This window comes from Brachyhypopomus gauderio, chromosome 3, assembly GCF_052324685.1.
Source record: "Brachyhypopomus gauderio isolate BG-103 chromosome 3, BGAUD_0.2, whole genome shotgun sequence".
Classification (NCBI taxonomy): Eukaryota; Metazoa; Chordata; class Actinopteri; order Gymnotiformes; family Hypopomidae; genus Brachyhypopomus; species Brachyhypopomus gauderio.
In genome coordinates this window covers 13,517,724-13,545,409 of record NC_135213.1, presented here as the reverse complement: position 1 = coordinate 13,545,409, position 27,686 = coordinate 13,517,724, and the positions used below count along the sequence as shown (strand labels likewise).

Here is a 27,686-nt window from a genome sequence, read left to right as displayed (position 1 = left end):
AGTAGTGTGAAAAAATAGCAGCTTTTGGTTTTACTGCACAAATTATGACATGCCTTATGGCTTTTCCAATGCCCTAAAAATAATACACTGAGGCCACCTACACACCACCCATACACCACCCACACACCAACTACACACCAACCACACACCACATACACACCAACCACACACCACATACACACCACCCATACACCACCCACACACCACCCATACACCACCTACACACCACCTACACACCACCTACACACCACCTACACACCACCTACACACCACCCACACACCACCCATACACCACATACACACCACCCATACACCACATACACACCACCCACACACCACCTACACACCACCCACACACCACCTACACACCATGTAGAATGTAGAAAAAAAAACCCCAAAAAGTACGACCATTGATGTTTACATCTGTTAATTTAGAAAAAAACATTTAACGTTCTAATTTTTGCCTCTTTTGTAAGCCACAATGCGATTGTGAACAAAGAATTTGACACTTTGCCAGTCTCTGTTTTTAAGTGCTAAAGGCTCAGCACTTATGCATCTCTCACAGACTGCCTTCCCTGGGACACGACATGAAATAATAAAGTGTTTGAGATGTCTTTCCACAGCCTGGATCTCCTCGACTTCCCAAGCTTTTCTTTTTTTCTGGGTTGATGTTTTACCTAAATGTGAGAAATAAATATTGATATAAAAGCAAATGGAGTATGATGAGGTAAATAAGGAGTTAGTTAAACTATTTCAATAATGTTGTAAAACTCTCATAAAACGCAAGTTTGACTGGGCATTACAACGATGTGTGGCAAACACATTGAGAAACAAAACATCACTTTAACTGAAAGTATCTGAAGGGAATTCTTACTGTGTGCCTGGGACACAACTGCAGTGTCAAACAGTGGAACCGGTGTTTCACGTGACCCTTCGTGTGTTGCTTTTGCTGAAAGTTTTCAACATTAACAGTTTTCAATATTATATTTCAACTATTATATTTTCAACATTACAATTACATCTAAAAATGTTTCAACAATATGTATCATATCCATGTTTGTCTACAAAATAATACTAAAATCTTATAGTTTCATAGCAATTACCTGTGCAAGATGGGGTGTTTAGGTCTGGTCCTGGAGCTGCTTTAGTTAAGAATTAAAGATTGTGATTCTGATTTTGTTTTGATGAAATACAAGTTAATTAATGAGACAGATTTAATGAGCCTCATTAATAACTTAAGTCAATTTTATGTACTATTTGTAATATATGTGAAACCCCTACAAATCCCATTTGAAATCCCATTCCAATTACTGCAAAATCATGAAAATCTGAAATTGCATACCTTCAAGTTCTTCAACATTTCCAACCTCTTCCTCACTTTTTCCTTCATCATCAATGACCTCAATCTCCTCTGTGGAGATTGAAAAACAATGTATTGATAAATAAGTAAATAAGGCTCATAGGTTGCAACATTAAAACATCTGTACTGTTGCATGACTGAATTAATGAATGATTGGATAATAAGAGAGACAGAGGTACATTGTTATATACCATTTGGGTCAATATTGATCTCATCCAAATTCTTGCCCTTGAAGTCCCCAAGTCTCCCTTGTTCTAATGCCATCAGAATTTTACTGACTTTTGCAAGTTGGAGGGTCTTCTCAGGAAGGCGATAGTATTCCCTATGAATTCTGATGTCATGCCCCAGGAAGTTTGCTAACTGATCCATGTCTGTGTCCTTCAAGTTTAGAACTGTAGAAAGAGTGGCAGCATGCTTCCGTAGTTTTGTGGATGTCAGTGCACCAGGACTGCTTGCATTACAAGACTTTGCAAAGCTGCGGATACAGTCTGAGCCTCTGTAATGGGACATTGCTGATGGCCGAGCAAACAGGTACACGTTGTCTTTCAACACTCCACATGTGTCTCTGTTCTTAACCAGCAGTTCTAATGCACTCAACATTTTAGGCGTTAAAAGAATAGGGACTGGACGTCCTCTTTTCCCTCTAGTTACAATTCTGGAGAAATGTCTGCAGAGTTTTTTCTCAACTTCAGAAAGGGCCCAATCTATATCACCATGTGGATCACTGGTGTCCCTGGATAAGAAAGTGGATAGGGGCATACTTGATACTTCTCCCTCTCTACGGCGGTTAAAAAGAATGATCTGAGTCAACATGACCTGTGCAAGGTCAGACCAATATTTTGCTGTGGGCTCTGATGATAATTGCTTGATGGATTCATCTTGCATTTTATTGAGAAATGCATGAAGTTTTTGCACATCTTCTGTAAAAGGCAAAACTGTGGGGGCATTCCACTTTGACTCCTCAAGATTTCGTGCCGCTGTTGCAGAAATCAATTCACACCACCGTTCTGTATGTATTTCTTGAAAGCTACTGAGTTTCTGTGCTAAGCAGTGGTCTTTTTCAATCAAAGCTTTAGCTTTCACAAGTTTGCTTAGCTTCATTAGGCTTATTCCAAGTTTCTTTGCTAGAGAAGGAGTTTTGTATGTGTTAGTTTCGCTATTATATCCACAAGTGTGTCGGACAGCTAAAACCATTTTCATGTAGTTTTGTGGGTCTATGAAATCTTCTATTGTCTTCAGGGATGCAACCTTTTTGCCAGCTATCAGTAGTTTTCCTAATTCTCGCAACTTCTGTCGTATGCATGCCTTAGTCTTGGCAGTTGATCCACCTTTGTTCAGCAAATGTTCTCCTAGCTGAATGATGCAGCTATCATTTTTGACAGTAGCTGTGATTTCATCTGCATTCATGACACTTAAAGTCTTCCATAGTGCTTTGCTTATGTGTGAAGGTACAGGCTGTGTGAATGCACAGAGAGACTGGACTCGGTTTTTCCCAGGTTTTGCATTACAGTCTTCAGGGCGTAGCTTGCAGACCTTCACGTGTCTCCAAAGAACAATCCTGGTGAATAACCCTTGGCAATATGCACAATGCATGAAGTCAGTGCCTTGTGCTTTCTTTGGTGGTCGTTTACATGGAACCAGTTCACCATTGCCGGTTTTAATTACAGCAGCATTATGGACATAGTTCCCTCTGCGACGTAAATCATCCAAATGCATTTTTCTCTGTTTGGAAGCCTTTGGAAAACTGCATGCTACAGCCACTTCTCTTTCGTTGGAATGGACATACTGCAAATGTCTTGCTATTTTACTAAAAGGTTTCAAACAAAACAGACAGTAATGTTTCTTGTCATATACTCTACGACCATCACACTGTCTTTTGACTGCATTAACTACTACTGTCTCTTCTTGTTGCATAAGCTCAGAGCTGCTGGAGCCTCCATCACTCTCCATCACTTGACGTTTGCCGGGCCTCTCACCTATATCCATGACTTCATGACTGTCTCCCTCTTCAACACCCATGACACCTAAAGGTGTGCTATCAAGACTAGATTTAGAGTGGAGAGCTTCAGATGTGGAACATGGACGGCTATGTTTCAGAGGTTTAAGGGACATGCTACTCTCTGAACTACTCTCATTGCTTTCCTCTCTAGAGTTAGGAATGTACTCCTCTTCACTGTCTGCAGTAGAATCAAACAGCTCATCTGACTCTTCAGGATTGAACTCCCTCATCTAAAAAATTACAAGATAATTTATTCAATTTTGAAGACAGTAAGCTTCAAAGAATAAAATCTGTTCATATAACAAGCATTTATCTCCTACATGATTTTTGGAATATTTAAGAATTTCCATAAAAAAATGCAGCTTCACATTTTCCACCATTTTAAAGTAAATGTCATGGCATGTACACTACCGTTCAAAAGTTTGAGGTCACTTAGAAATGTTCTTATTTTTGAAAGAAAAGCAATTTTTTTTCAATTTAGCTAACAATAAATGCATCAAATACACACTCTATACATTATTAATGTGGTAAATGACTATTCTAGCTGTAAACGTCTGGTTTTTAATGCAATATCTACATAGATGTATGGAGACCCATTTCCAACAACCATCACTCCAGTGTTCTAATGGTACATTGTGTTTGCTGTGTAAGAAGGCTTTTGGATATTTAGAAAACCCTTGAAAACCCTTGTGCAAGTAGGTTAGCACAGCTCAAAACAGTTTTGCTGATTAGAGAAGCTATAAAACTGACCTTCCTTTAAGCTAGTTGAGAATCTGGAGCATTACAATTGTTGGTTCGATTAAACTCACAAAATGGCCAGAAAAAGACAACTTTCAATTGAAACTCAACAGTCTATTCTTGTTATTCTTGTATGATTTCCTACAATGGTGTGTATTACTCCCTTCAGAGGAGAGCACAAACAGGCTCTAACCAGAGTAGAAGGAGAAGTGGAAGGCCCCGCTGCACAACTGAGCAAGAAGACAAGTACATTAGAGTCTCAAGTTTGAGAAATCGACGCCTCACAGGTCCTCAACTGGCAGCTTCATTAAATAGTACCCGCAAAACGCCAGTGTCAACGTCTAAAGTGAAGAGGTGACTCCGGGATGCTGGCCTTCAGGGCAGAGTGGCAAAGAAAAAGCCATATCTGAGACTGGCTAATAAAAGAAAAAGATTAATACGGGCAAAAGAACACAGACATTGGACAGAGGAAGATTGGAAAAAAGTGTTATGGACAGACAAATCAAAGTTTGAGGTGTTTGGATCACACAGACGAACATTTGTGAGACGCAGAACAACTGAAAAGATGCTGGATCTGAAAAGATCTGTCAAACATGGTGGAGGTAATGTGATGGTCTGGGGTTGCTTTGGTGCTGGTAAAGTGGGAGATTTGTACAAGGTAAAAGGGATTTTGAATAAGGAAGGCTATCACTCCATTTTGCAACACCATGCCACCATGCCATACCCTGTGGACAGCGCTTGATTGGAGCCAATTTCATCCTGCAACAGGACAATGAAGAAGCAGGCAGCTGATGTTTTATCGGTAATGGAGAGGCCAGCGCAGTCACCAGATCTCAACCCCATTGAGTTGTTGTGGGAGCAGCTTGACCGTATGGTACGAAAAAAGTGCCCATCAACCCAATCAAACTTGTGGGAGCGGCTTCTGGAAGCATGGGGTGAAATTTCTCCAGATTACCTCAGCAAATTAACAGCTAGAATGCCAAAGGTCTGCAATGCTGTAATTGCTGCTAAGGGAGCATTCTTTGACGAAAGCAAAGTTTAAAGTAGAAAATTATTTCAAAAAAAAAAAAAAAAAAACATTATTTCTACCTTGTCAATGTCTGGACTATATTTCTATTCATTTTGCAATTCATTTGATAAATAAAAGTATGAGATTTCAGAAAAAAACACAAAAAAGATATGAATGAACATGCCAGTGAAGCTGAATTAATCCGCTTCTAAAAAAAAAATGACGCACACTTACTATAACACTTCTAGTCCTTTTTAATCTTGGTACACAAACACCCTCTTCAACAATGTCTTCTGATGATGAATTCTTCAACAAATGAACAAAAAACATCACTGATGCACAAAAATATTTGAGAGAGTGTAAACAATAATTCCATAAAGTCCATAAATCTTTCCACAATATAGGTTGCATTGATACGAGTAGCCACAGCACAATTTAACATTTCAAAGTGTTCTCAAATGAAATCTGCAGGAAATTTAATTCTTAAAGTAGTATGCTGTGAGGATTAGAAATTCTTATTGTCATTCAATAGGACAAGTAAAGCTGCACCCATGTCCAGATTACAATTTCAAAAAGGTTTAAAAAACAAACGTACCTGGCCTGAAGTGATGTCAATGGCATGATCCTTCATAGGCTCTAACTGACGAGATACAGGGCTGATCCGGGCAGTCATCTTAGGATTGTAATATATCATCTATAAAATTCAAATGCAGCTGATTTCATAATGTTAGTGCACATTGATAGTGGTCAAGTATGTATCAGTGTTTCAAGAAGTCTCTCGTTATATTCATTGCTCTTCAACAAAAACTTTGTAAGACCCTGTTAATTTTTTGACAAGAAAGAGGAAAATCCAACTTTTGAAAGGGGTCAATCTAGGCCTGAGATAATAGTTTAATTTCATATGATGAGTAACTGTTCCACAAATTATGGTGATTAGTGATTTAGATCTTCACTGAGTGCAACCAATAAAGTACAAGCCCAAAGTAGCTAAACTGGCTGATATGCCTTTTTGTTTCCTAGCTAAGATAAATTTCACAATTTAAAATGATTTCACCATCAAAAACTGAGTATGACTGCGAGAAACCTACCGGTTTGTGTGCTGAGGAACAAGTAGCCAGAGTGGAGCCCGACTCCAACTGTTGCCTGTTCTCTTGAGCATTGCTCTCAAAATGTGTGTCCTTATCAGTCATCTGTAAATATATAGTAGAATTGGACAAGTGTGAGCAAATCACAAGAGATGCTGTATAATTCAAAGATGCTGTTTATATATATCAACACTTTAGGATATAAATGAGGTAAATCAGAAATTGAATCAACCAACAATGATTACAATATCTAGAAACAAAAAATGAATTCCAGGCCTAGACTTGTAGTTCTCAAAGTAAATGATTTCACCATTAAAAACAGACTGGCCTTACAGTTCCCCAACAATCATTCCGATATATAAACACTGTAGTAAACATTAATTGCAAAACAATCAAGAGGGCTTAAACACATCAAACACTAAACGTTCTTTGTGAGGACGCTTAACACTTTTAGCGACCATGTGACTTGTGGGGACACCGAACTGAGAGCATCCAATCAGTATTTATTTCATTCACACTAATTTGACCAAAACCTACAATGTGGGGACTCCGTGAGGTTATCAAATACAAAATGCAAAACAGACAAAATGTAATGTTTTAGAACATCAAAGCTCAATCAAGGTATACTTTTCCACTTTGAGTTTCTCATACCATATAGTGTAAAGGCACAAACCTCAGAGTTGACAATATTCAGACTGAAAAGTAGCCCTTCATGTAACCAAAAGATGTACTGCACCCTAAGAAACATCTGTGCATGACTGCGAGAAACCTACCGGTTCATGTGCTGAGGAACAAGTAGCCAGAGTGGAGCCCGACTCCAACTGTTGCCTGTTCTCTTGAGCATTGCTCTCAAAATGTGTGTCCTTATCAGTCATCTGTAAATATATAGTAGAATTGGACAAGTGTGAGCAAATCACAAGAGATGCTGTATAATTCAAAGATGCTGTTTATATATATCAACACTTTAGGATATAAATGAGGTAAATCAGAAATTGAATCAACTAACAATGATTACAATATCTAGAAACAAAAAATGAATTCCAGGCCTAGACTTGTAGTTCTCAAAGTAAATGATTTCACCATTAAAAACAGACTGGCCTTACAGTTCCCTAACAATCATTCCGATATATAAACACTGTAGTAAACATTAATTGCAAAACAATCAAGAGGGCTTAAACACATCAAACACTAAACGTTCTTTGTGAGGACGCTTAACACTTTTAGCGACCATGTGACTTGTGGGGACACTGAACTGAGAGCATCCAATCAGTATTTATTTCATTCACACTAATTTGACCAAAACCTACAATGTGGGGACTCCGTGAGGTTATCAAATACAAAATGCAAAACAGACAAAATGTAATGTTTTAGAACATCAAAGCTCAATCAAGGTATACTTTTCCACTTTGAGTTTCTCATACCATATAGTGTAAAGGCACAAACCTCAGAGTTGAAAATATTCAGACTGAAAAGTAGCCCTTCATGTAACCAAAAGATGTACTGCACCCTAAGAAACATCTGTGCATGACTGCGAGAAACCTACCGGTTCATGTGCTGAGGAACAAGTAGCCAGAGTGGAGCCCGACTCCAACTGTTGCCTGTTCTCTTGAGCATTGCTCTCAAAATGTGTGTCCTTATCAGTCATCTGTAAATATATAGTAGAATTGGGCAAGTGTGAGCAAATCACAAGAGATGCTGTATAATTCAAAGATGCTGTTTATATATATCATCACTTTAGGATATAAATGAGGTAAATCAGAAATTGAATCAACTAACAATGATTACAATATCTAGAAACAAAAAATGAATTCCAGGCCTAGACTTGTAGTTCTCAAAGTAAATGATTTCACCATTAAAAACAGACTGGCCTTACAGTTCCCTAACAATCATTCCGATATATAAACACTGTAGTAAACATTAATTGCAAAACAATCAAGAGGGCTTAAACACATCAAACACTAAACGTTCTTTGTGAGGACGCTTAACACTTTTAGCGACCATGTGACTTGTGGGGACACTGAACTGAGAGCATCCAATCAATATTTATTTCATTCACACTAATTTGACCAAAACCTACAATGTGGGGACTCCGTGAGGTTATCAAATACAAAATGCAAAACAGACAAAATGTAATGTTTTAGAACATCAAAGCTCAATCAAGGTATACTTTTCCACTTTGAGTTTCTCATACCATATAGTGTAAAGGCACAAACCTCAGAGTTGAAAATATTCAGACTGAAAAGTAGCCCTTCATGTAACCAAAAGATGTACTGCACCCTAAGAAACATCTGTGCATGACTGCGAGAAACCTACCGGTTCATGTGCTGAGGAACAAGTAGCCAGAGTGGAGCCCGACTCCAACTGTTGCCTGTTCTCTTGAGCATTGCTCTCAAAATGTGTGTCCTTATCAGTCATCTGTAAATATATAGTAGAATTGGGCAAGTGTGAGCAAATCACAAGAGATGCTGTATAATTCAAAGATGCTGTTTATATATATCATCACTTTAGGATATAAATGAGGTAAATCAGAAATTGAATCAACTAACAATGATTACAATATCTAGAAACAAAAAATGAATTCCAGGCCTAGACTTGTAGTTCTCAAAGTAAATGATTTCACCATTAAAAACAGACTGGCCTTACAGTTCCCTAACAATCATTCCGATATATAAACACTGTAGTAAACATTAATTGCAAAACAATCAAGAGGGCTTAAACACATCAAACACTAAACGTTCTTTGTGAGGACGCTTAACACTTTTAGCGACCATGTGACTTGTGGGGACACTGAACTGAGAGCATCCAATCAATATTTATTTCATTCACACTAATTTGACCAAAACCTACAATGTGGGGACTCCGTGAGGTTATCAAATACAAAAAGCAAAACAGACAAAATGTAATGTTTTAGAACATCAAAGCTCAATCAAAGTATACTTTTCCACTTTGAGTTTCTCATGCCATATAGTGTAAAGGCACAAACCTCAGAGTTGACAATATTCAGACTGAAAAGTAGCCCTTCAAGTAACCAAAAGATGTACTGCACCCTAAGAAACATCTGTGCATGACTGCGAGAAACCTACCGGTTCATGTGCTGAGGAACAAGTAGCCAGAGTGGAGCCCGACTCCAACTGTTGCCTGTTCTCTTGAGCATTGCTCTCAAAATGTGTGTCCTTATCAGTCATCTGTAAATATATAGTAGAATTGGACAAGTGTGAGCAAATCACAAGAGATGCTGTATAATTCAAAGATGCTGTTTATATATATCAACACTTTAGGATATAAATGAGGTAAATCAGAAATTGAATCAACTAACAATGATTACAATATCTAGAAACAAAAAATGAATTCCAGGCCTAGACTTGTAGTTCTCAAAGTAAATGATTTCACCATTAAAAACAGACTGGCCTTACAGTTCCCTAACAATCATTCCGATATATAAACACTGTAGTAAACATTAATTGCAAAACAATCAAGAGGGCTTAAACACATCAAACACTAAACGTTCTTTGTGAGGACGCTTAACACTTTTAGCGACCATGTGACTTGTGGGGACACTGAACTGAGAGCATCCAATCAGTATTTATTTCATTCACACTAATTTGACCAAAACCTACAATGTGGGGACTCCGTGAGGTTATCAAATACAAAATGCAAAACAGACAAAATGTAATGTTTTAGAACATCAAAGCTCAATCAAGGTATACTTTTCCACTTTGAGTTTCTCATACCATATAGTGTAAAGGCACAAACCTCAGAGTTGAAAATATTCAGACTGAAAAGTAGCCCTTCATGTAACCAAAAGATGTACTGCACCCTAAGAAACATCTGTGCATGACTGCGAGAAACCTACCGGTTCATGTGCTGAGGAACAAGTAGCCAGAGTGGAGCCCGACTCCAACTGTTGCCTGTTCTCTTGAGCATTGCTCTCAAAATGTGTGTCCTTATCAGTCATCTGTAAATATATAGTAGAATTGGGCAAGTGTGAGCAAATCACAAGAGATGCTGTATAATTCAAAGATGCTGTTTATATATATCATCACTTTAGGATATAAATGAGGTAAATCAGAAATTGAATCAACTAACAATGATTACAATATCTAGAAACAAAAAATGAATTCCAGGCCTAGACTTGTAGTTCTCAAAGTAAATGATTTCACCATTAAAAACAGACTGGCCTTACAGTTCCCTAACAATCATTCCGATATATAAACACTGTAGTAAACATTAATTGCAAAACAATCAAGAGGGCTTAAACACATCAAACACTAAACGTTCTTTGTGAGGACGCTTAACACTTTTAGCGACCATGTGACTTGTGGGGACACTGAACTGAGAGCATCCAATCAGTATTTATTTCATTCACACTAATTTGACCAAAACCTACAATGTGGGGACTCCGTGAGGTTATCAAATACAAAATGCAAAACAGACAAAATGTAATGTTTTAGAACATCAAAGCTCAATCAAGGTATACTTTTCCACTTTGAGTTTCTCATACCATATAGTGTAAAGGCACAAACCTCAGAGTTGAAAATATTCAGACTGAAAAGTAGCCCTTCATGTAACCAAAAGATGTACTGCACCCTAAGAAACATCTGTGCATGACTGCGAGAAACCTACCGGTTCATGTGCTGAGGAACAAGTAGCCAGAGTGGAGCCCGACTCCAACTGTTGCCTGTTCTCTTGAGCATTGCTCTCAAAATGTGTGTCCTTATCAGTCATCTGTAAATATATAGTAGAATTGGGCAAGTGTGAGCAAATCACAAGAGATGCTGTATAATTCAAAGATGCTGTTTATATATATCATCACTTTAGGATATAAATGAGGTAAATCAGAAATTGAATCAACTAACAATGATTACAATATCTAGAAACAAAAAATGAATTCCAGGCCTAGACTTGTAGTTCTCAAAGTAAATGATTTCACCATTAAAAACAGACTGGCCTTACAGTTCCCTAACAATCATTCCGATATATAAACACTGTAGTAAACATTAATTGCAAAACAATCAAGAGGGCTTAAACACATCAAACACTAAACGTTCTTTGTGAGGACGCTTAACACTTTTAGCGACCATGTGACTTGTGGGGACACTGAACTGAGAGCATCCAATCAATATTTATTTCATTCACACTAATTTGACCAAAACCTACAATGTGGGGACTCCGTGAGGTTATCAAATACAAAAAGCAAAACAGACAAAATGTAATGTTTTAGAACATCAAAGCTCAATCAAAGTATACTTTTCCACTTTGAGTTTCTCATGCCATATAGTGTAAAGGCACAAACCTCAGAGTTGACAATATTCAGACTGAAAAGTAGCCCTTCAAGTAACCAAAAGATGTACTGCACCCTAAGAAACATCTGTGCATGACTGCGAGAAACCTACCGGTTCATGTGCTGAGGAACAAGTAGCCAGAGTGGAGCCCGACTCCAACTGTTGCCTGTTCTCTTGAGCATTGCTCTCAAAATGTGTGTCCTTATCAGTCATCTGTAAATATATAGTAGAATTGGGCAAGTGTGAGCAAATCACAAGAGATGCTGTATAATTCAAAGATGCTGTTTATATATATCATCACTTTAGGATATAAATGAGGTAAATCAGAAATTGAATCAACTAACAATGATTACAATATCTAGAAACAAAAAATGAATTCCAGGCCTAGACTTGTAGTTCTCAAAGTAAATGATTTCACCATTAAAAACAGACTGGCCTTACAGTTCCCTAACAATCATTCCGATATATAAACACTGTAGTAAACATTAATTGCAAAACAATCAAGAGGGCTTAAACACATCAAACACTAAACATTCTTTGTGAGGACGCTTAACACTTTTAGCGACCATGTGACTTGTGGGGACACTGAACTGAGAGCATCCAATCAATATTTATTTCATTCACACTAATTTGACCAAAACCTACAATGTGGGGACTCCGTGAGGTTATCAAATACAAAAAGCAAAACAGACAAAATGTAATGTTTTAGAACATCAAAGCTCAATCAAAGTATACTTTTCCACTTTGAGTTTCTCATGCCATATAGTGTAAAGGCACAAACCTCAGAGTTGACAATATTCAGACTGAAAAGTAGCCCTTCAAGTAACCAAAAGATGTACTGCACCCTAAGAAACATCTGTGCATGACTGCGAGAAACCTACCGGTTCATGTGCTGAGGAACAAGTAGCCAGAGTGGAGCCCGACTCCAACTGTTGCCTGTTCTCTTGAGCATTGCTCTCAAAATGTGTGTCCTTATCAGTCATCTGTAAATATATAGTAGAATTGGACAAGTGTGAGCAAATCACAAGAGATGCTGTATAATTCAAAGATGCTGTTTATATATATCAACACTTTAGGATATAAATGAGGTAAATCAGAAATTGAATCAACTAACAATGATTACAATATCTAGAAACAAAAAATGAATTCCAGGCCTAGACTTGTAGTTCTCAAAGTAAATGATTTCACCATTAAAAACAGACTGGCCTTACAGTTCCCTAACAATCATTCCGATATATAAACACTGTAGTAAACATTAATTGCAAAACAATCAAGAGGGCTTAAACACATCAAACACTAAACGTTCTTTGTGAGGACGCTTAACACTTTTAGCGACCATGTGACTTGTGGGGACACTGAACTGAGAGCATCCAATCAGTATTTATTTCATTCACACTAATTTGACCAAAACCTACAATGTGGGGACTCCGTGAGGTTATCAAATACAAAATGCAAAACAGACAAAATGTAATGTTTTAGAACATCAAAGCTCAATCAAGGTATACTTTTCCACTTTGAGTTTCTCATACCATATAGTGTAAAGGCACAAACCTCAGAGTTGAAAATATTCAGACTGAAAAGTAGCCCTTCATGTAACCAAAAGATGTACTGCACCCTAAGAAACATCTGTGCATGACTGCGAGAAACCTACCGGTTCATGTGCTGAGGAACAAGTAGCCAGAGTGGAGCCCGACTCCAACTGTTGCCTGTTCTCTTGAGCATTGCTCTCAAAATGTGTGTCCTTATCAGTCATCTGTAAATATATAGTAGAATTGGACAAGTGTGAGCAAATCACAAGAGATGCTGTATAATTCAAAGATGCTGTTTATATATATCAACACTTTAGGATATAAATGAGGTAAATCAGAAATTGAATCAACTAACAATGATTACAATATCTAGAAACAAAAAATGAATTCCAGGCCTAGACTTGTAGTTCTCAAAGTAAATGATTTCACCATTAAAAACAGACTGGCCTTACAGTTCCCTAACAATCATTCCGATATATAAACACTGTAGTAAACATTAATTGCAAAACAATCAAGAGGGCTTAAACACATCAAACACTAAACGTTCTTTGTGAGGACGCTTAACACTTTTAGCGACCATGTGACTTGTGGGGACACTGAACTGAGAGCATCCAATCAGTATTTATTTCATTCACACTAATTTGACCAAAACCTACAATGTGGGGACTCCGTGAGGTTATCAAATACAAAATGCAAAACAGACAAAATGTAATGTTTTAGAACATCAAAGCTCAATCAAGGTATACTTTTCCACTTTGAGTTTCTCATACCATATAGTGTAAAGGCACAAACCTCAGAGTTGAAAATATTCAGACTGAAAAGTAGCCCTTCATGTAACCAAAAGATGTACTGCACCCTAAGAAACATCTGTGCATGACTGCGAGAAACCTACCGGTTCATGTGCTGAGGAACAAGTAGCCAGAGTGGAGCCCGACTCCAACTGTTGCCTGTTCTCTTGAGCATTGCTCTCAAAATGTGTGTCCTTATCAGTCATCTGTAAATATATAGTAGAATTGGACAAGTGTGAGCAAATCACAAGAGATGCTGTATAATTCAAAGATGCTGTTTATATATATCAACACTTTAGGATATAAATGAGGTAAATCAGAAATTGAATCAACTAACAATGATTACAATATCTAGAAACAAAAAATGAATTCCAGGCCTAGACTTGTAGTACTCAAACCTTCTTTCGCCATGGCCAGTCTTTGCCTCCATAATCATACGCTATTTCATCTCCTTCTTTTATATCCTCTATGGCATAAAGGCAGAGATGAGGCCTTCCTTCCACTTCAGTCATCTTCATTCTGCAATTTGGGTGCTTGTGGTCATCATTAACCAACCTCCCAAATGACCCGTCTTCTTTTGCAGCATCAATACTTTGCAAAAGAGATACAAACAGGAAAAAGATAATTGAAGCCTTTGTGTGTACCTGTGTGATATGCACAGTGAGTCAAGACCACAGCTATGTTGTTATCTGAAGGTTTCTTTAAGAAAAGCCATGTACTAAAAACACCATTAAGCAATTACTGACCACACAAGATGGCATGTGCTATTTCAATGTCAAGATTCAGACAACCCACTTCTATTTCATTCCTTCAAGACATCCTTTCACATATACAATGTTAACAGACTTTAAATGACTGACAAAACAAGATGCTTACCACCACATTTTCCCCTTCCATTTGAAGTCAAACATGAACACAGTGCATGAACTGTGGTAGAGTTTTCTTCTTCGCCGAGCTTCACTAAAATCAATCAGATCACCCCTGTACTCAACCACAAAATCACCCTTGGAAAACGGAGCTAAGGAGAAGACACCACGTCCTGCAAAAATATTAAGTTGTGTTAAGTTGTTTCACCACTAAACTGATTAAAGCACTCTTCGTTAAACACTATGGTTTTAAATACTAAAGTGATGACCTACCCACTCACCACACACCTCCACCATCCATCACTCTACCTCCCAACCCCCTCCACCATCCATCATTCTACCTCCCAAACACCCTCCACCATTCATTACACTACCCCCCAAACACCCTCCCCCATTCATTACACTACCCCCCAAACACCCTCCCCCATTCATTACACTACCTCCCAAACACCCTCCACCACTCATTACACTACCTCCCAAACACCCTCCACCATTCATTACACTACCTCCCAAACACCCTCCACCATTCATTACACTACCTCCCAAACACCCTCCACCATCCATCACTCTACCTCCCAAACACCCTCCACCATCCATCACTCTACCTCCCAAACACCCTCCACCATTCATTACACTACCTCCCAAACACCCTCCACCATTCATTACACTACCTCCCAAACACCCTCCACCATCCATCACTCTACCTCCCAAACACCCTCCACCATCCATCACTCTACCTCCCAAACACCCTCCACCATTCATTACACTACCTCCCAAACACCCTCCACCATCCATCACTCTACCTCCCAAACACCCTCCACCATCCATCACTCTACCTCCCAAACACCCTCCACCATCCATCACTCTACCTCCCAAACACCCTCCACCATTCATTACACTACCTCCCAAACACCCTCCACCATTCATTACACTACCTCCCAAACACCCTCCACCATCCATTACTCTACCTCCCAAACACCCTCCACCATCCATCACTCTACCTCCCAAACACCCTCCACCATTCATTACACTACCTCCCAAACACCCTCCACCATTCATTACACTACCTCCCAAACACCCTCCACCATCCATCACTCTACCTCCCAAACACCCTCCACCATTCATTACACTACCTCCCAAACACCCTCCACCATTCATTACACTACCTCCCAAACACCCTCCACCATCCATCACTCTACCTCCCAAACACCCTCCACCATTCATTACACTACCTCCCAAACACCCTCCACCATTCATTACACTACCTCCCAAACACCCTCCACCATTCATTACACTACCTCCCAAACACCCTCCACCATTCATTACACTACCTCCCAAACACCCTCCACCATCCATCACTCTACCTCCCAAACACCCTCCACCATTCATTACACTACCTCCCAAACACCCTCCACCATTCATTACACTACCTCCCAAACACCCTCCACCATTCATTACACTACCTCCCAAACACCCTCCACCATTCATTATACGACCATGATTGTTAAAACTTGTAAATCCTGTAAAGCTGCATTGTGACAACATGTGTTGTGAAAAGCGCTATACAAATATATTTGATTTGATTCATTACACTACCTCCCAAACACCCTCTGTAACAATCATTTAAATAACTCAGTTATTCAGTTTTATAATACCTCAAGTCCACACTAGTTTAATTTATGCAGTTTTCTTTTTGATGGTTTACGGTACTTTTATTTTGTCACCGCTTAAAAGAATGTTTTGATTTGACTTAAAGGGAGCGCGTGAATCACTTTCAGTTAATCTGCGCTAATGCGAACACGACAAAATAACGGAAATCTGTGAGTGGTGAAATGGACGCATGGATTTTAAAATTTAGCCCCTAGCTGGAACGGGAACAAGGTATTTGATTGATTAAATTTGTGTTTTGAAGTTCGTGTCTACCGTTATAAAGTATGTATTGTTTTATATGTATCCTTAAACTCATCTATACAAGTTGTAATGTTCGCTAACTGCGATGCTAACGAGGCTACCGTATGTTGAAACTGGGTTTTCTGTCACGGCAGTAGTGTCAGTCAACCTAACATTTTCTTTTTCTGTGCCTTTAATTAATCTACAGAAACTGGTTTTTGTTTGTTTGTCTCACATGAATAATATTCATTTCGTTTTTTATAGCTCTTACGGTGTGTTTGTGAAACCACGGCATTAAAATCTTCATAAACCATCAGTTGGCTTTACCGTCTTTTCTGGCTGGGTGGCTACAGTAAGAGCTTCACCCACATCGACCCTGACGGCTGCGATCTACTGCAACGGTGTCGCGGAGGGATCTTCATTGAACTGTGTTGCTTCGCCTCCCGCTGTTTGTTACAGTGGGCTCATCGCCGTGCAGCAATACATTCTTAACGGTTTTAACGGTCTCTCCTACACCATATGGAACAGCAGCCTAAAGGACTCGGTGTAACGGTCAGTTACGGACACGATATTGCAAATCAGTTAAAGACCCAATACTGTGAGTAAAATGGGCAAAGGGAAGAACTCTTCAAGGCAAACTAAATGAATGATGCATGGTGAATATTTCACACTCACATCTCTTGATTAAGTGAAATTCAAGTAACATACATCTGAAAGTATTAATGGATGTTTGCATTTAAAGACATTATTGCAGTTTGTTTCCATGGAAGTCTAAGTGTTTAAGAGTAATTTAATACTGAATTAGTTCATCAAGCATAGTATTACAGCACTGCATTTTCCATTGGTGCATTTTCCATATACAACATTGGTGTATAAGGTTTTGTTATTTACGTTGAGTGTTGTAGGTAGTGCTGCCTTCTCTATTTTTTGTGTTAAATCTTATTGCCTCCATTTCACTTTAACTGCAAGCAAATAACCAATTCAATGTTAGGTAATTCAGATGTAGGAGAGCTTGAGGAGCAGGTTGACAGTCTTCAACATGTAGCCCAAGATCAGATGGTCATGTTTCCTAAGGCTCCAGAGACATCTGAGGAACATTACCTTCAAGGAGAAAGTTTAAGCAAAAATGATTCTCAAGAGAAACCTCATGAAGCAGATGTGGAACTGCCATCACAACGTCACTCCGTTCGAGCACGATGTCCTACTGAAAAAATGCGTGCCTTTCAAAGGGAGGAAGCTGAGAAAAGAGAAAAGAGGCTGCTCTCCCGGTATGACCAGTGGAAAATCCAAGCACGCAAGGCAAGAGAACAGCTAATGTCAGATATTCCAGAGAGTCAGTTAGGACTTCTCATCGACACATTGGAGAAGGGTAAGGATGACATAATGAAAATGTTTTTTGAAATTCGCGACATTATCACACCTACAGCTGAGTTAAGGCGACGAGTAGATGCTTGTGAAGCTGTCACAAAGGACATTGTCAAAATTGCATACGAGAGAATTGCTGGAGTTGATGGCGAGTTTAATGCAGAACATGAAAAGGGTCGTCTCCAGGAGCTGCTTGACCATGTCTATGCACATTCAATCTATGGCTCAGTAATTTCACAGAGGAGCTCTAAATCGGGCCTCCATTCCATTGCCTCTTCGGTGGTAGCGAAACGGGCAGATGCTGCAGCAGATCTGGCAGCAAAGGAGGCAGAGTATGAAATGCTGCTAGAAGAAAGGAAGCACAGGGAGATAATAGAACAGCAACAAAGAGCTCTAGAGGTTCAGCGTCATGAATTGGAGCGATTACAGGCAGAGAGAGAGCTAAAGGCAGCAAGAGCTAGGTTGGAAGCTTATAATGAGGAGGCAGCTCGAGAAGCAATCACACATATTGACTCCGACCATAGGAACAAGGTTAAAAGGGAAACAAGTGCAACAAATCCGGCAGCTGTCTGTCAATCCAATGACGCAATGTCTCCCCTTGCGGAGGTATCCCTCCTGGCCCAGGCCTTTCAAGATAATATGGCATTAAGTAGACTTCCTGTTCCCGAACCATTTGTGTTTGTCGGAGATCCAATTCAGTTTCTTGAATGGAAATCCTGCTTTCAGTTCCTCATTGACAGAAGATGCATCTCTCCTGGTGAAAAGCTGTTTTATTTAAAGAAATATGTTGGTGGCCCCGCTCGCAAAGTGTTAGAGGGCACCTTCTATAGGAATGACAGGGAAGCCTTTCAGGATGCGTGGTCCAAGCTGAACCAGCGATATGGACAGCCATTTGCAATCCAAAGAGCCTTTCGAACAAGACTTGCCAATTGGACAAAAATTCAGTCAAAGGATGCTTTAGGGCTTAGAGAACTGTCTGACTTCCTGAGTTCTTGCAAGGAAGCTATCCCCTATGTCAAGGGTCTTGAAATACTAAACGACTGTGAAGAGAATCAAAAGATTGTTCAAAAACTTCCTGACTGGGCAGCCTCACGCTGGAACAGACAAGTTACTCAAGCCTTAACTGAAAGGCAAGAGTTCCCTACGTTTGAGGAATTCGCGGCTTTCATAGCCATGGAAGCAGAAGTCGCATGCAACCCAATCACCTCCTTTCATGCACTCCATTCCTTAGATTCCTCCTCTGATAAATGCAATCCTAGAGAGCATAAAAAGACCAAAGCTCATGTCCTCAGCAGTCAAGTTATTACAGACACTGAGAGTCAACGGTCTTCTAGAAACGGTGAGAAGCCCCCTTGTGTACTATGTCAAGATCATAGACACAGGCTTCATGGTTGTCCTAAGTTCACAGCCATGTCATTGGAAGAACGGCGGAACTATGTGAAGGAAAGGAAGCTGTGTTATGGTTGTTTGAAGGCTGGTCATAATGCAAAGGAGTGTCATCGTCGTCACACCTGCGACACCTGTAAAAGGAAACACCCCACATGTCTCCATGACGACAGTTATCAGAAGAAGGAAACTTCCGCGCCTTCTTCTGACTCTTCTCGGGTCAATGCAACAGAAACTGCAACTTCAATGTCACTCAGCATAGCAGGAGAGAGCACTCTGAACACATCCATGGTTGTACCAGTATGGGTGTCAGCAAAGAGTAATCCATGTAGGGAAAGGCTAGTATATGCACTTTTAGATACTCAAAGTGACACCACCTTTGTTGATCATGGTGTAAGTGACATACTACAAGCTGAGAAATACCCAGTGAAACTTAAGTTGACTACCATGAGTGGAAAGGGCATGATTCTCCCAAGTGAAAGGGTATTGGGACTTCGTGTAAGAGGCTATAGCTCTGCCGAATACATTGAACTTCCACCTACCTATACAAAGGATTGCATACCCTTGAATTACATGCATATTCCTACCTGTGAGACAGTCAGTAAATGGGCCCATCTTTCAGAAATAGCTGGTGAAATCCAACCACTCAAGGACTGTGAAGTAGGGTTGCTGATAGGCTACAACTGTCCTAGAGCATTGGCACCAAAACAGGTTATTTTGGGAGGGGATGATGAACCATTTGCCATTCGAACAGACTTGGGTTGGAGTGTTGTAGGGCGTTCTTCACCCACGCTTGACTCTCTTCCTCTCACCAACTTGTGTCATCGCACCTCTGTCAAAGAGCTACCTCTTGTAACTCCTACAGAGGTAATCCGTGCTTTAGAATCTGACTTCCAGGATGGAACGAAAGACAGTAAGACAGTGTCTCAAGATGATGTCTTGTTCCTGAGCCAGTTAGGGGAGAGTATACGGAAAAATAGTGAGGGTCACTATGAAATGCCTCTTCCCTTCAAAAGGAGACCCAGTCTACCAGACAATAAGAATCTGGCAGTACTGCGACTTAACCATCTAAAGAGGAAACTGGCAAAGGACAAGAAGTATAAGGAACACTATGTCAAGTTTATGGAGGAGGTCATTTGTAAGGGAGATGCAGAGGAAGTCCAAGACACTGGTGTTGAAGGTGAAAAATGGTACATCCCACACCATGGCATCTACCACACGAAAAAACCTGACAAACTTCGAGTAGTGTTTGACTGTTCAGCGAGTTACAAAGGAACTAGCTTGAACGACCACCTTCTCTCTGGACCTGATTTGCTGAACAATTTAATTGGTGTTCTCATTAGGTTTCGTCAACACCCTATCGCATTAATGTGCGATGTGGAAAGGATGTTTCACCAGTTCCACGTACATGAAGCTGACAGAAACTTTCTGCGCTTTCTTTGGTGGAGCAATGGCGATTTCAACACAGTGCCCAAGGAATTCCGTATGAGGGTACATCTGTTTGGTGCAGCGTCTTCCCCGGGCTGTGCCAACTATGGGCTGAAATATCTGGCTAAAGAGAACAAGGACCTTTATCCTCTTGGCGCTCAGTTTGTCACAAGGGACTTTTATGTAGATGATGGGGTCGCAAGTGTGGGTAGCATTGATGATGCCATTCAACTCGCTAGAGAAGCTCAAAAGCTTTGTGCCAGTGGTGGTCTTCGACTGCACAAGTTTGTGTCCAATAATAGAGCGGTCTTAGATAGCATACCGCCATCAGAGCGGTCAGCGGATGTTGGGAACCTTGATCTAGCCTTTGATGACTTGCCATTAGAGAGAACATTGGGGATCCAGTGGGACCCACAATCTGACTCTTTCAAATTCAGCATCAGTCTTAAAGGACAGCCTGCAACTCGCCGTGGAGTTTTATCCACGGTTGCGTCGCTGTACGATCCCTTGGGATTAGTAGCCCCATTTGTCCTTAATGGGAAAAGTATACTTCAGGAGGCATGCAGGCGTGGCACTGGCTGGGATGATGACTTGGGGGATGAGCTTCAATCTAGATGGGAGGACTGGAGATATGATTTGGCCAATCTGGACCAGGTCACCATATCTCGTAGTTATGCACCACACGGGTTTGGTAAGGTCACTAAGACTGAACTGCATCACTTCTCTGATGCAAGCACAAAGGGTTATGGGCAGTGTTCCTATTTGAGGTTTTGCAATGAAAGGGGGGATGTGCATTGTGCCCTTGTCATTGGGAAATCCAGAGTAGCTCCTACGAAAGTCACAACTATCCCAAGGCTGGAATTAACTGCTGCAGTTGTTTCGGTGAAAATGAGCAACATGCTCAAAGAGGAATTGGCATCCCTTGAGGCAGAGGAGTTCTTCTGGACTGACTCCAAGGTGGTTTTGGGGTATATTAAAAACGAGGCAAGGCGTTTTCACACATTTGTTGCAAACAGAGTCCAAAGGATACATCTGGGCTCAAATCCTCGACAGTGGAGATATGTCGCCTCTAATGAGAACCCTGCTGATCATGCCTCCAGGGGCCTTACCCCCAAGGAACTTATGACATCTACGTGGTTCACGGGTCCAAAGTTCTTGTGGAAAGAGAAATTTCAGCTGCCAGCAGATGTGACTCCAGAGCTGGAGTTAGGAGATCCTGAGGTGAGAAGAGCTCGATCTCTGAGAACCCAAACATTAGAGCAAGAAAACATAATTAGTCGTCTTTCCAGGTTTTCTTCTTGGTCCCGAGCCGTTAGAGCTGTAGCACGGATTCTCAGATACATCAACAGGAACAAATCAAAGAGCCTTACTACGATGGAGGAAAGAGATAACGCGGAATACCTGATTATCAGGAATCTACAGGGGGAAATATTTCAAGAGGAGCTGAGCATCCTGAGCAGAGGTAATCCCCTACCATCCCACAACAGGTTGCTCCGTTTAAATGCATTCATTGACAAGGATGGGATTCTTAAGGTGGGAGGAAGATTGGGCAATTCATCTCTTGCCAACTCCTTTAAACATCCCACAATTCTCCCCAAAGACCATCATATTACGAGATTGATCATTGCTCATAATCATGAGAAGGTTGAGCATCAAGGTAAAGGTTTCACCCTTAACCAAATAAGAGCAAACGGCTACTGGATTCCAGGAATTAGTCGTGCAGTAGCAGCTTATATTCATCACTGCATAACCTGCAAAAAACTAAGAAAACCTGTAGAAGAGCAAAAGATGGCTGACTTGCCTCCAGAACGCATAGAACGCTCCGCTCCCTTTACTTACAGTGGGATGGACTGTTTCGGCCCATTTGCTACAAAACAAGGACGAAAGGTGCACAAGCGATATGGTCTGCTCTTCACCTGTTTTTACTCAAGGGCAATCCACATCGAGATGCTCGACGATATGTCAACAGACGCCTTCATCAATAGTCTTCGATGCTTCATTGGCATCCGCGGTGCGGTGCGACAAATAAAGTCAGATCAAGGGAGTAACTTTGTGGGAGCAAAGCATGAGTTCACTGAAGCTCTCAAAGAGGTGGATTCAGAACGCATAGCTACATTCCTTGCAGAGAAGCAATGTGACTTTATCATGAACGCACCCTGTGCCAGCCATGCTGGTGGTGTCTGGGAGAGGCAGATTAGGACAGTGAGAAGTATCCTTCGGTCAACAATGGCGCTGTCTTCTGACAGACTGAACGATGCATCTTTACGGGCCTTTTTGTATGAAGCAATGGCTATTGTGAACAGTCGCCCACTTACAGTGGACAATCTCTCAGATCCTAACAGCCTTGAACCCCTAACCCCCAACCATCTCCTTACCCAGAAATCTGACAGAGCTTTACCTCCACCTGGTGAATTTGTCAGAGAGGACATATACGGAAAGAAGAGATGGCGGCATGTTCAGTACTTAGCTGAGCAATTTTGGAGCCGATGGCGCAAAGAGTACCTTACTACCATTGCAACAAGGCAGCGCTGGCATTCACCAAAAAGGAACATGCAAACTGGTGACATCGTACTGATAAAGGATGATGATCTACCTAGGTGTGAGTGGCGACTAGGTAGAGTTTCCGAGACCACTCGTGATAAGGACGGGTTCGTTAGAAGAGTCAAAGTGCACTTGGGTGACAAGCAGCTTGGTAAGAAGGGTGAACGCCTAAGTAAGTTGTCAGTCTTGGAGCGCCCAGTTCAGAAGCTAGTCCTGTTGCAAGAAGCAGGTTGAACTCTGATCCTCCGCTCCTCAAGCTCTTATTTCTGCAAACCCATTTGTAATCTAGTGATTTACCTTCCTACTGCTTTAACTTACATTGTCACACATACATAGGTTAGGATCACACTGGAATCATTCACGCTTTCCATAATCTTCAAGTTCTGTTAGAAATCATTAATGATTGGTGGGAGTGTAACAATCATTTAAATAACTCAGTTATTCAGTTTTATAATACCTCAAGTCCACACTAGTTTAATTTATGCAGTTTTCTTTTTGATGGTTTACGGTACTTTTATTTTGTCACCGCTTAAAAGAATGTTTTGATTTGACTTAAAGGGAGCGCGTGAATCACTTTCAGTTAATCTGCGCTAATGCGAACACGACAAAATAACGGAAATCTGTGAGTGGTGAAATGGACGCATGGATTTTAAAATTTAGCCCCTAGCTGGAACGGGAACAAGGTATTTGATTGATTAAATTTGTGTTTTGAAGTTCGTGTCTACCGTTATAAAGTATGTATTGTTTTATATGTATCCTTAAACTCATCTATACAAGTTGTAATGTTCGCTAACTGCGATGCTAACGAGGCTACCGTATGTTGAAACTGGGTTTTCTGTCACGGCAGTAGTGTCAGTCAACCTAACATTTTCTTTTTCTGTGCCTTTAATTAATCTACAGAAACTGGTTTTTGTTTGTTTGTCTCACATGAATAATATTCATTTCGTTTTTTATAGCTCTTACGGTGTGTTTGTGAAACCACGGCATTAAAATCTTCATAAACCATCAGTTGGCTTTACCGTCTTTTCTGGCTGGGTGGCTACACCCTCCACCATCCGTCACTCTACCTCCCAACCCCCTCCACCATCCATCACTCTACCTCCCAAACACCCTCCACCATCCATCACTGCACCTCTCCCACCCCTCTACCATCTATCACTCCACCTCACCGCACCCACTCCAACAATCCATCACTCAACCTCACAAACCCTTTCCACCATCCATCACTACACCTCCCGCACCACTTTTACTCCTACTTATCCATGAAACATGAAAAAATAATGACTAATTATTTGTCATGGTTACTAAATACACAAGATTTGGATATTTTCATGTCTGGGAAAAATTAAATGGGTTAAACGTACCTTTCTGTGGATTAATGTACTTCACATCCATCTTTGATGTCTTATCAGTCATTGTAACCACATGGTTTATGGCATCTTGAAGTGGGCTAATTCTTCGTGGCATTTTTACCTCTTATTGTAATGTATTGAGATGAAATCTAAATAAAAAATAATAATAAAGTTCATAAAAGTTTTAAACAAAAAGCACAAAAATATAAACACAGGCAGTTCCACTATATGAATATATAATATGGAGGAGCATATTAATATTATCACATTCAAGGGTGCTTTGTACATAATGAGATGAAAAGGAAAGGCAGTACATTCACACAATGTATTGGTTGATGGAAAAACAAACGGACCAGGTAGGCTGCCTAACATTTCCAACGTCACTATGGTTTCGTTTGTCTGATCCGCAGCAGAAAGTTCTCTGAGGAGTAACTCTGTAACCCTAAAGCCTGCTTTATACCTCCGGACACGGACGAATTTCGTCCGTCCGTACCAAACGTAGCCTCCGTAGGGGGCCACTATACCTCTTTCCGTTTCCAACGTTGTTATGATTTTTTTAAATACATCCTCTAGAGGGCAGTATAGTCAAATTTCCGGCACCAGCGCACCAGCAATCTCCTCCCAGCTGTTTTTGCATCGCTGTTTATCGCGATGACCTGGCACCGTAGCAGAATGTAGCCTCTAACCAACTCGCAAAGTTTCTCTTCTAACTCGAGCGTCATTTTTTAAAGTCCAGTACTCTTCTTCATTGATTTTCCCGAATTGGTGTACGTTCGATGCTTCTGACTCTCTACTGCCCCCTGATTTGCGGTTTATATTGCTCCGTTACTACGGATTCGTAAGCGCTCTGGCAACGGACCCACTGACGGATGAAACGACCTCCGGAACCGGACGAAAGGGTCCGTATCCGTAATTACCGTAGGGTGTGAATGGGCCTTAACCCTAGCTCTGTAAGCGCTCCCCTCCCCCACTGCACAGATCCTCCCCTCCCCCAACTAGCTAGGTTTGCCTTCGCTACCGCTGCAATATTACAGCGTTGTCTCGTCTTATAAACGAGGTGAAGCACAGAATCCGCTTTAAACGACTATGCACCAATATGTATTGCATAGCAACCCTTTCATAACTGGTTTAAAGATAACAAAACTCTTAAACACATGAATGAAATCACAGCAGCTTAAATACAAAATACTCCGCTGCAGAAAGTTTTCTGAGGAGTAACTCTGTAACCCTAGCTCTGTAAGCGCTCCCCTCCCCCATCTAGCTAGGTTCGCCTTCGCTACCGCTGCAATATTACAGCGTTGTCTCGTCTTATAAACGAGGTGAAACGATTTGTTTTTAATAATAACTATGGTCCAATACGTATTGCATAGCAACCCTTTCGTAACTGGTTTAAGGATAACCAAACGTTTTTAAACACATGAATGAAATCACAGCAGTTTAAATACAAAATACGCCGCTGCAGAAAGTGTTCTCTGAGCAGCGAATCTGTAGAAACCACCGCGCTCACCCGGCCGCACTCAGCAGATCACCCCCATCTAGCTAAGTTACTGCACATACAATGGGGAAGTACTAACCTGAGCTAACGTTTAGCAAAGCTTTCAGACCTAGAGCTGTGCATGTCGAACATTTAAAAACGATGTTTTATAGTTGAGCACATACTCGCAATACTGGACTTTTACAAAATAAAGTTTTGAGTTTGACCTGTTAAAACGTGGTTTTCTGCACTGGCTAGGGAATACTTAATTGGTTAGCTGCGTTTAGTTGGAATAGACATCTACTTTTAATTATTATTTTACTACATATATTTAAAAGCATACACTGCTTGACGAAGAAATGTTGCGCATATTTGTTTTAATACATGAATGAAATCAAACCAGTTTAACTAGTAAAATATGTGCTTACCTGTCATGAAGACAGTCGAGGAAAATAGCAATTAGGCTTACATACGATCCATGAGAAACTAATGGCGATGATGGGAGTTGTAGTCTTCTTCTACTTCCTGTATTAGTCTTTTCGGTCCGTGAGAGCAACTTCAAAAAACTACATCCACCATTTTAAGATTTCACAAGTCGGCTTTTTCGTGTACTTAAATACACTATTAAAACTGCAATTTTCTCAGACAAACCTCATAACTTTGACTGTAACTCACATGTTAGGAATTATTATGCCATATGTCAGCACAAAATAAGTACTTATATTGACTTGCTGAATGCTCAGCTTGTTAGATCATGAAAACGATCAAGTTAACAATTTTATTCAGATTATTACTTTAAGTAATAATTAGACTTGATCTAAAGTAGACTTGATCATGTAAAATACACTGGAATCTAATTTAATTTATATTTATTGGATCAAAATTTACTATATTTTACCTTCACAACTGTGATCAAGGTTAGGGTGTTTGCCGTAGGTCGGATATGCATAAATTAAACATGCAAAGTGTGTTAGTCGGGCGGGGGTTACCCCGCCCCCTGCAATACCAACTTCAGACTATAGAGGCCACTGTGGAGAACAGCGTCACACACACAAATTAGGTCCAAACCGTCCTCATGGGCCTAAGCTAAATCGAGCAGGAAGCGTCTACCCACAACCTCCTCTATACATTTTAATGGGTCCCCCTTGTGGGGACCAGGTTTTTTGTCCCCATGATGTTTTGTGACCCCATAAGGTTGGTGTGTAAACAGAATGATGTCCCCATGAAGAGATAAATACAAACCCACACACACACACACACACACACACACACACACACACACACACACACACACACATATCATAAGCCACATAAGCCATACAGAGTCATAGCACAGACTGTAAACATAACATGCACTTGAGTGCATACTCAAGGGTGTGTGATGAGAGAAACGCCAACTGGTCGGACGATTAATCATTTGAGTCATGCCGCCTCTAAATCCCAGTGGACGTGCTCATTGCTTTTAAAATCTATCTTAAAAAGCAGCTCGGCTCTCTGGGGAAGCAGAGGGTAATAGTGGGGCAGAGGATCTCGAGGTGCTTGGCTATGAGGATAGCAGTCTAACAAGCAATAGAGGGCGCCGCCGGGACACATC

At 40.5% G+C, this 27,686-nt stretch overlaps 1 protein-coding gene across 8 annotated transcripts; it reads right to left on the bottom strand.

The window, feature by feature from the left end:
• Positions 1 to 366: 366 nt before the first annotated feature.
• Positions 367 to 27,258, bottom strand: LOC143510359 (uncharacterized). 8 transcript variants are annotated; one of them, XM_076999624.1, is made up of 22 exons: positions 26,521 to 27,258; positions 24,631 to 24,767; positions 14,667 to 14,829; positions 14,189 to 14,381; positions 13,895 to 13,996; positions 13,125 to 13,226; positions 12,355 to 12,456; positions 11,585 to 11,686; positions 10,815 to 10,916; positions 10,045 to 10,146; positions 9,275 to 9,376; positions 8,505 to 8,606; positions 7,735 to 7,836; positions 6,965 to 7,066; positions 6,195 to 6,296; positions 5,702 to 5,800; positions 5,341 to 5,412; positions 1,552 to 3,589; positions 1,343 to 1,411; positions 1,104 to 1,142; positions 875 to 949; positions 367 to 677 (listed from the first exon to the last, which is right to left on the bottom strand). In XM_076999624.1, exons 2-22 carry the CDS (start codon positions 24,731 to 24,733, stop codon positions 454 to 456), a joined length of 4,197 nt encoding a protein of 1,398 aa, XP_076855739.1. In that variant the 5' UTR covers positions 24,734 to 24,767; positions 26,521 to 27,258; the 3' UTR covers positions 367 to 453. The 8 variants fall into 8 exon arrangements, 4 of the variants coding, with proteins under 4 accessions (XP_076855739.1, XP_076855742.1, XP_076855741.1 ...); XM_076999627.1 differs by having other exon boundaries at positions 1,104 to 1,139; XM_076999626.1 differs by lacking the exon at positions 26,521 to 27,258 and adding an exon at positions 26,193 to 26,375.
• Positions 27,259 to 27,686: the final 428 nt, after the last annotated feature.

What these genes read in the sequence shown, in the direction of transcription:
- LOC143510359 (XM_076999624.1), bottom strand. Translation starts at nt 24,733, where the DNA reads ATGCCACGAAGAATTAGCCCACTTCAAGATGCCATAAACCATGTGGTT. An exon ending in ACTGGCCATGGCGAAAGAAG is followed by an intron (nt 13,997 to 14,188) that starts GTTTGAGTACTA and finishes ATATATTTACAG; the next exon opens with ATGACTGATAAGGACACACA. An exon ending in GATCAATATTGACCCAAATG is followed by an intron (nt 1,412 to 1,551) that starts GTATATAACAAT and finishes CAATCTCCACAG; the next exon opens with AGGAGATTGAGGTCATTGAT.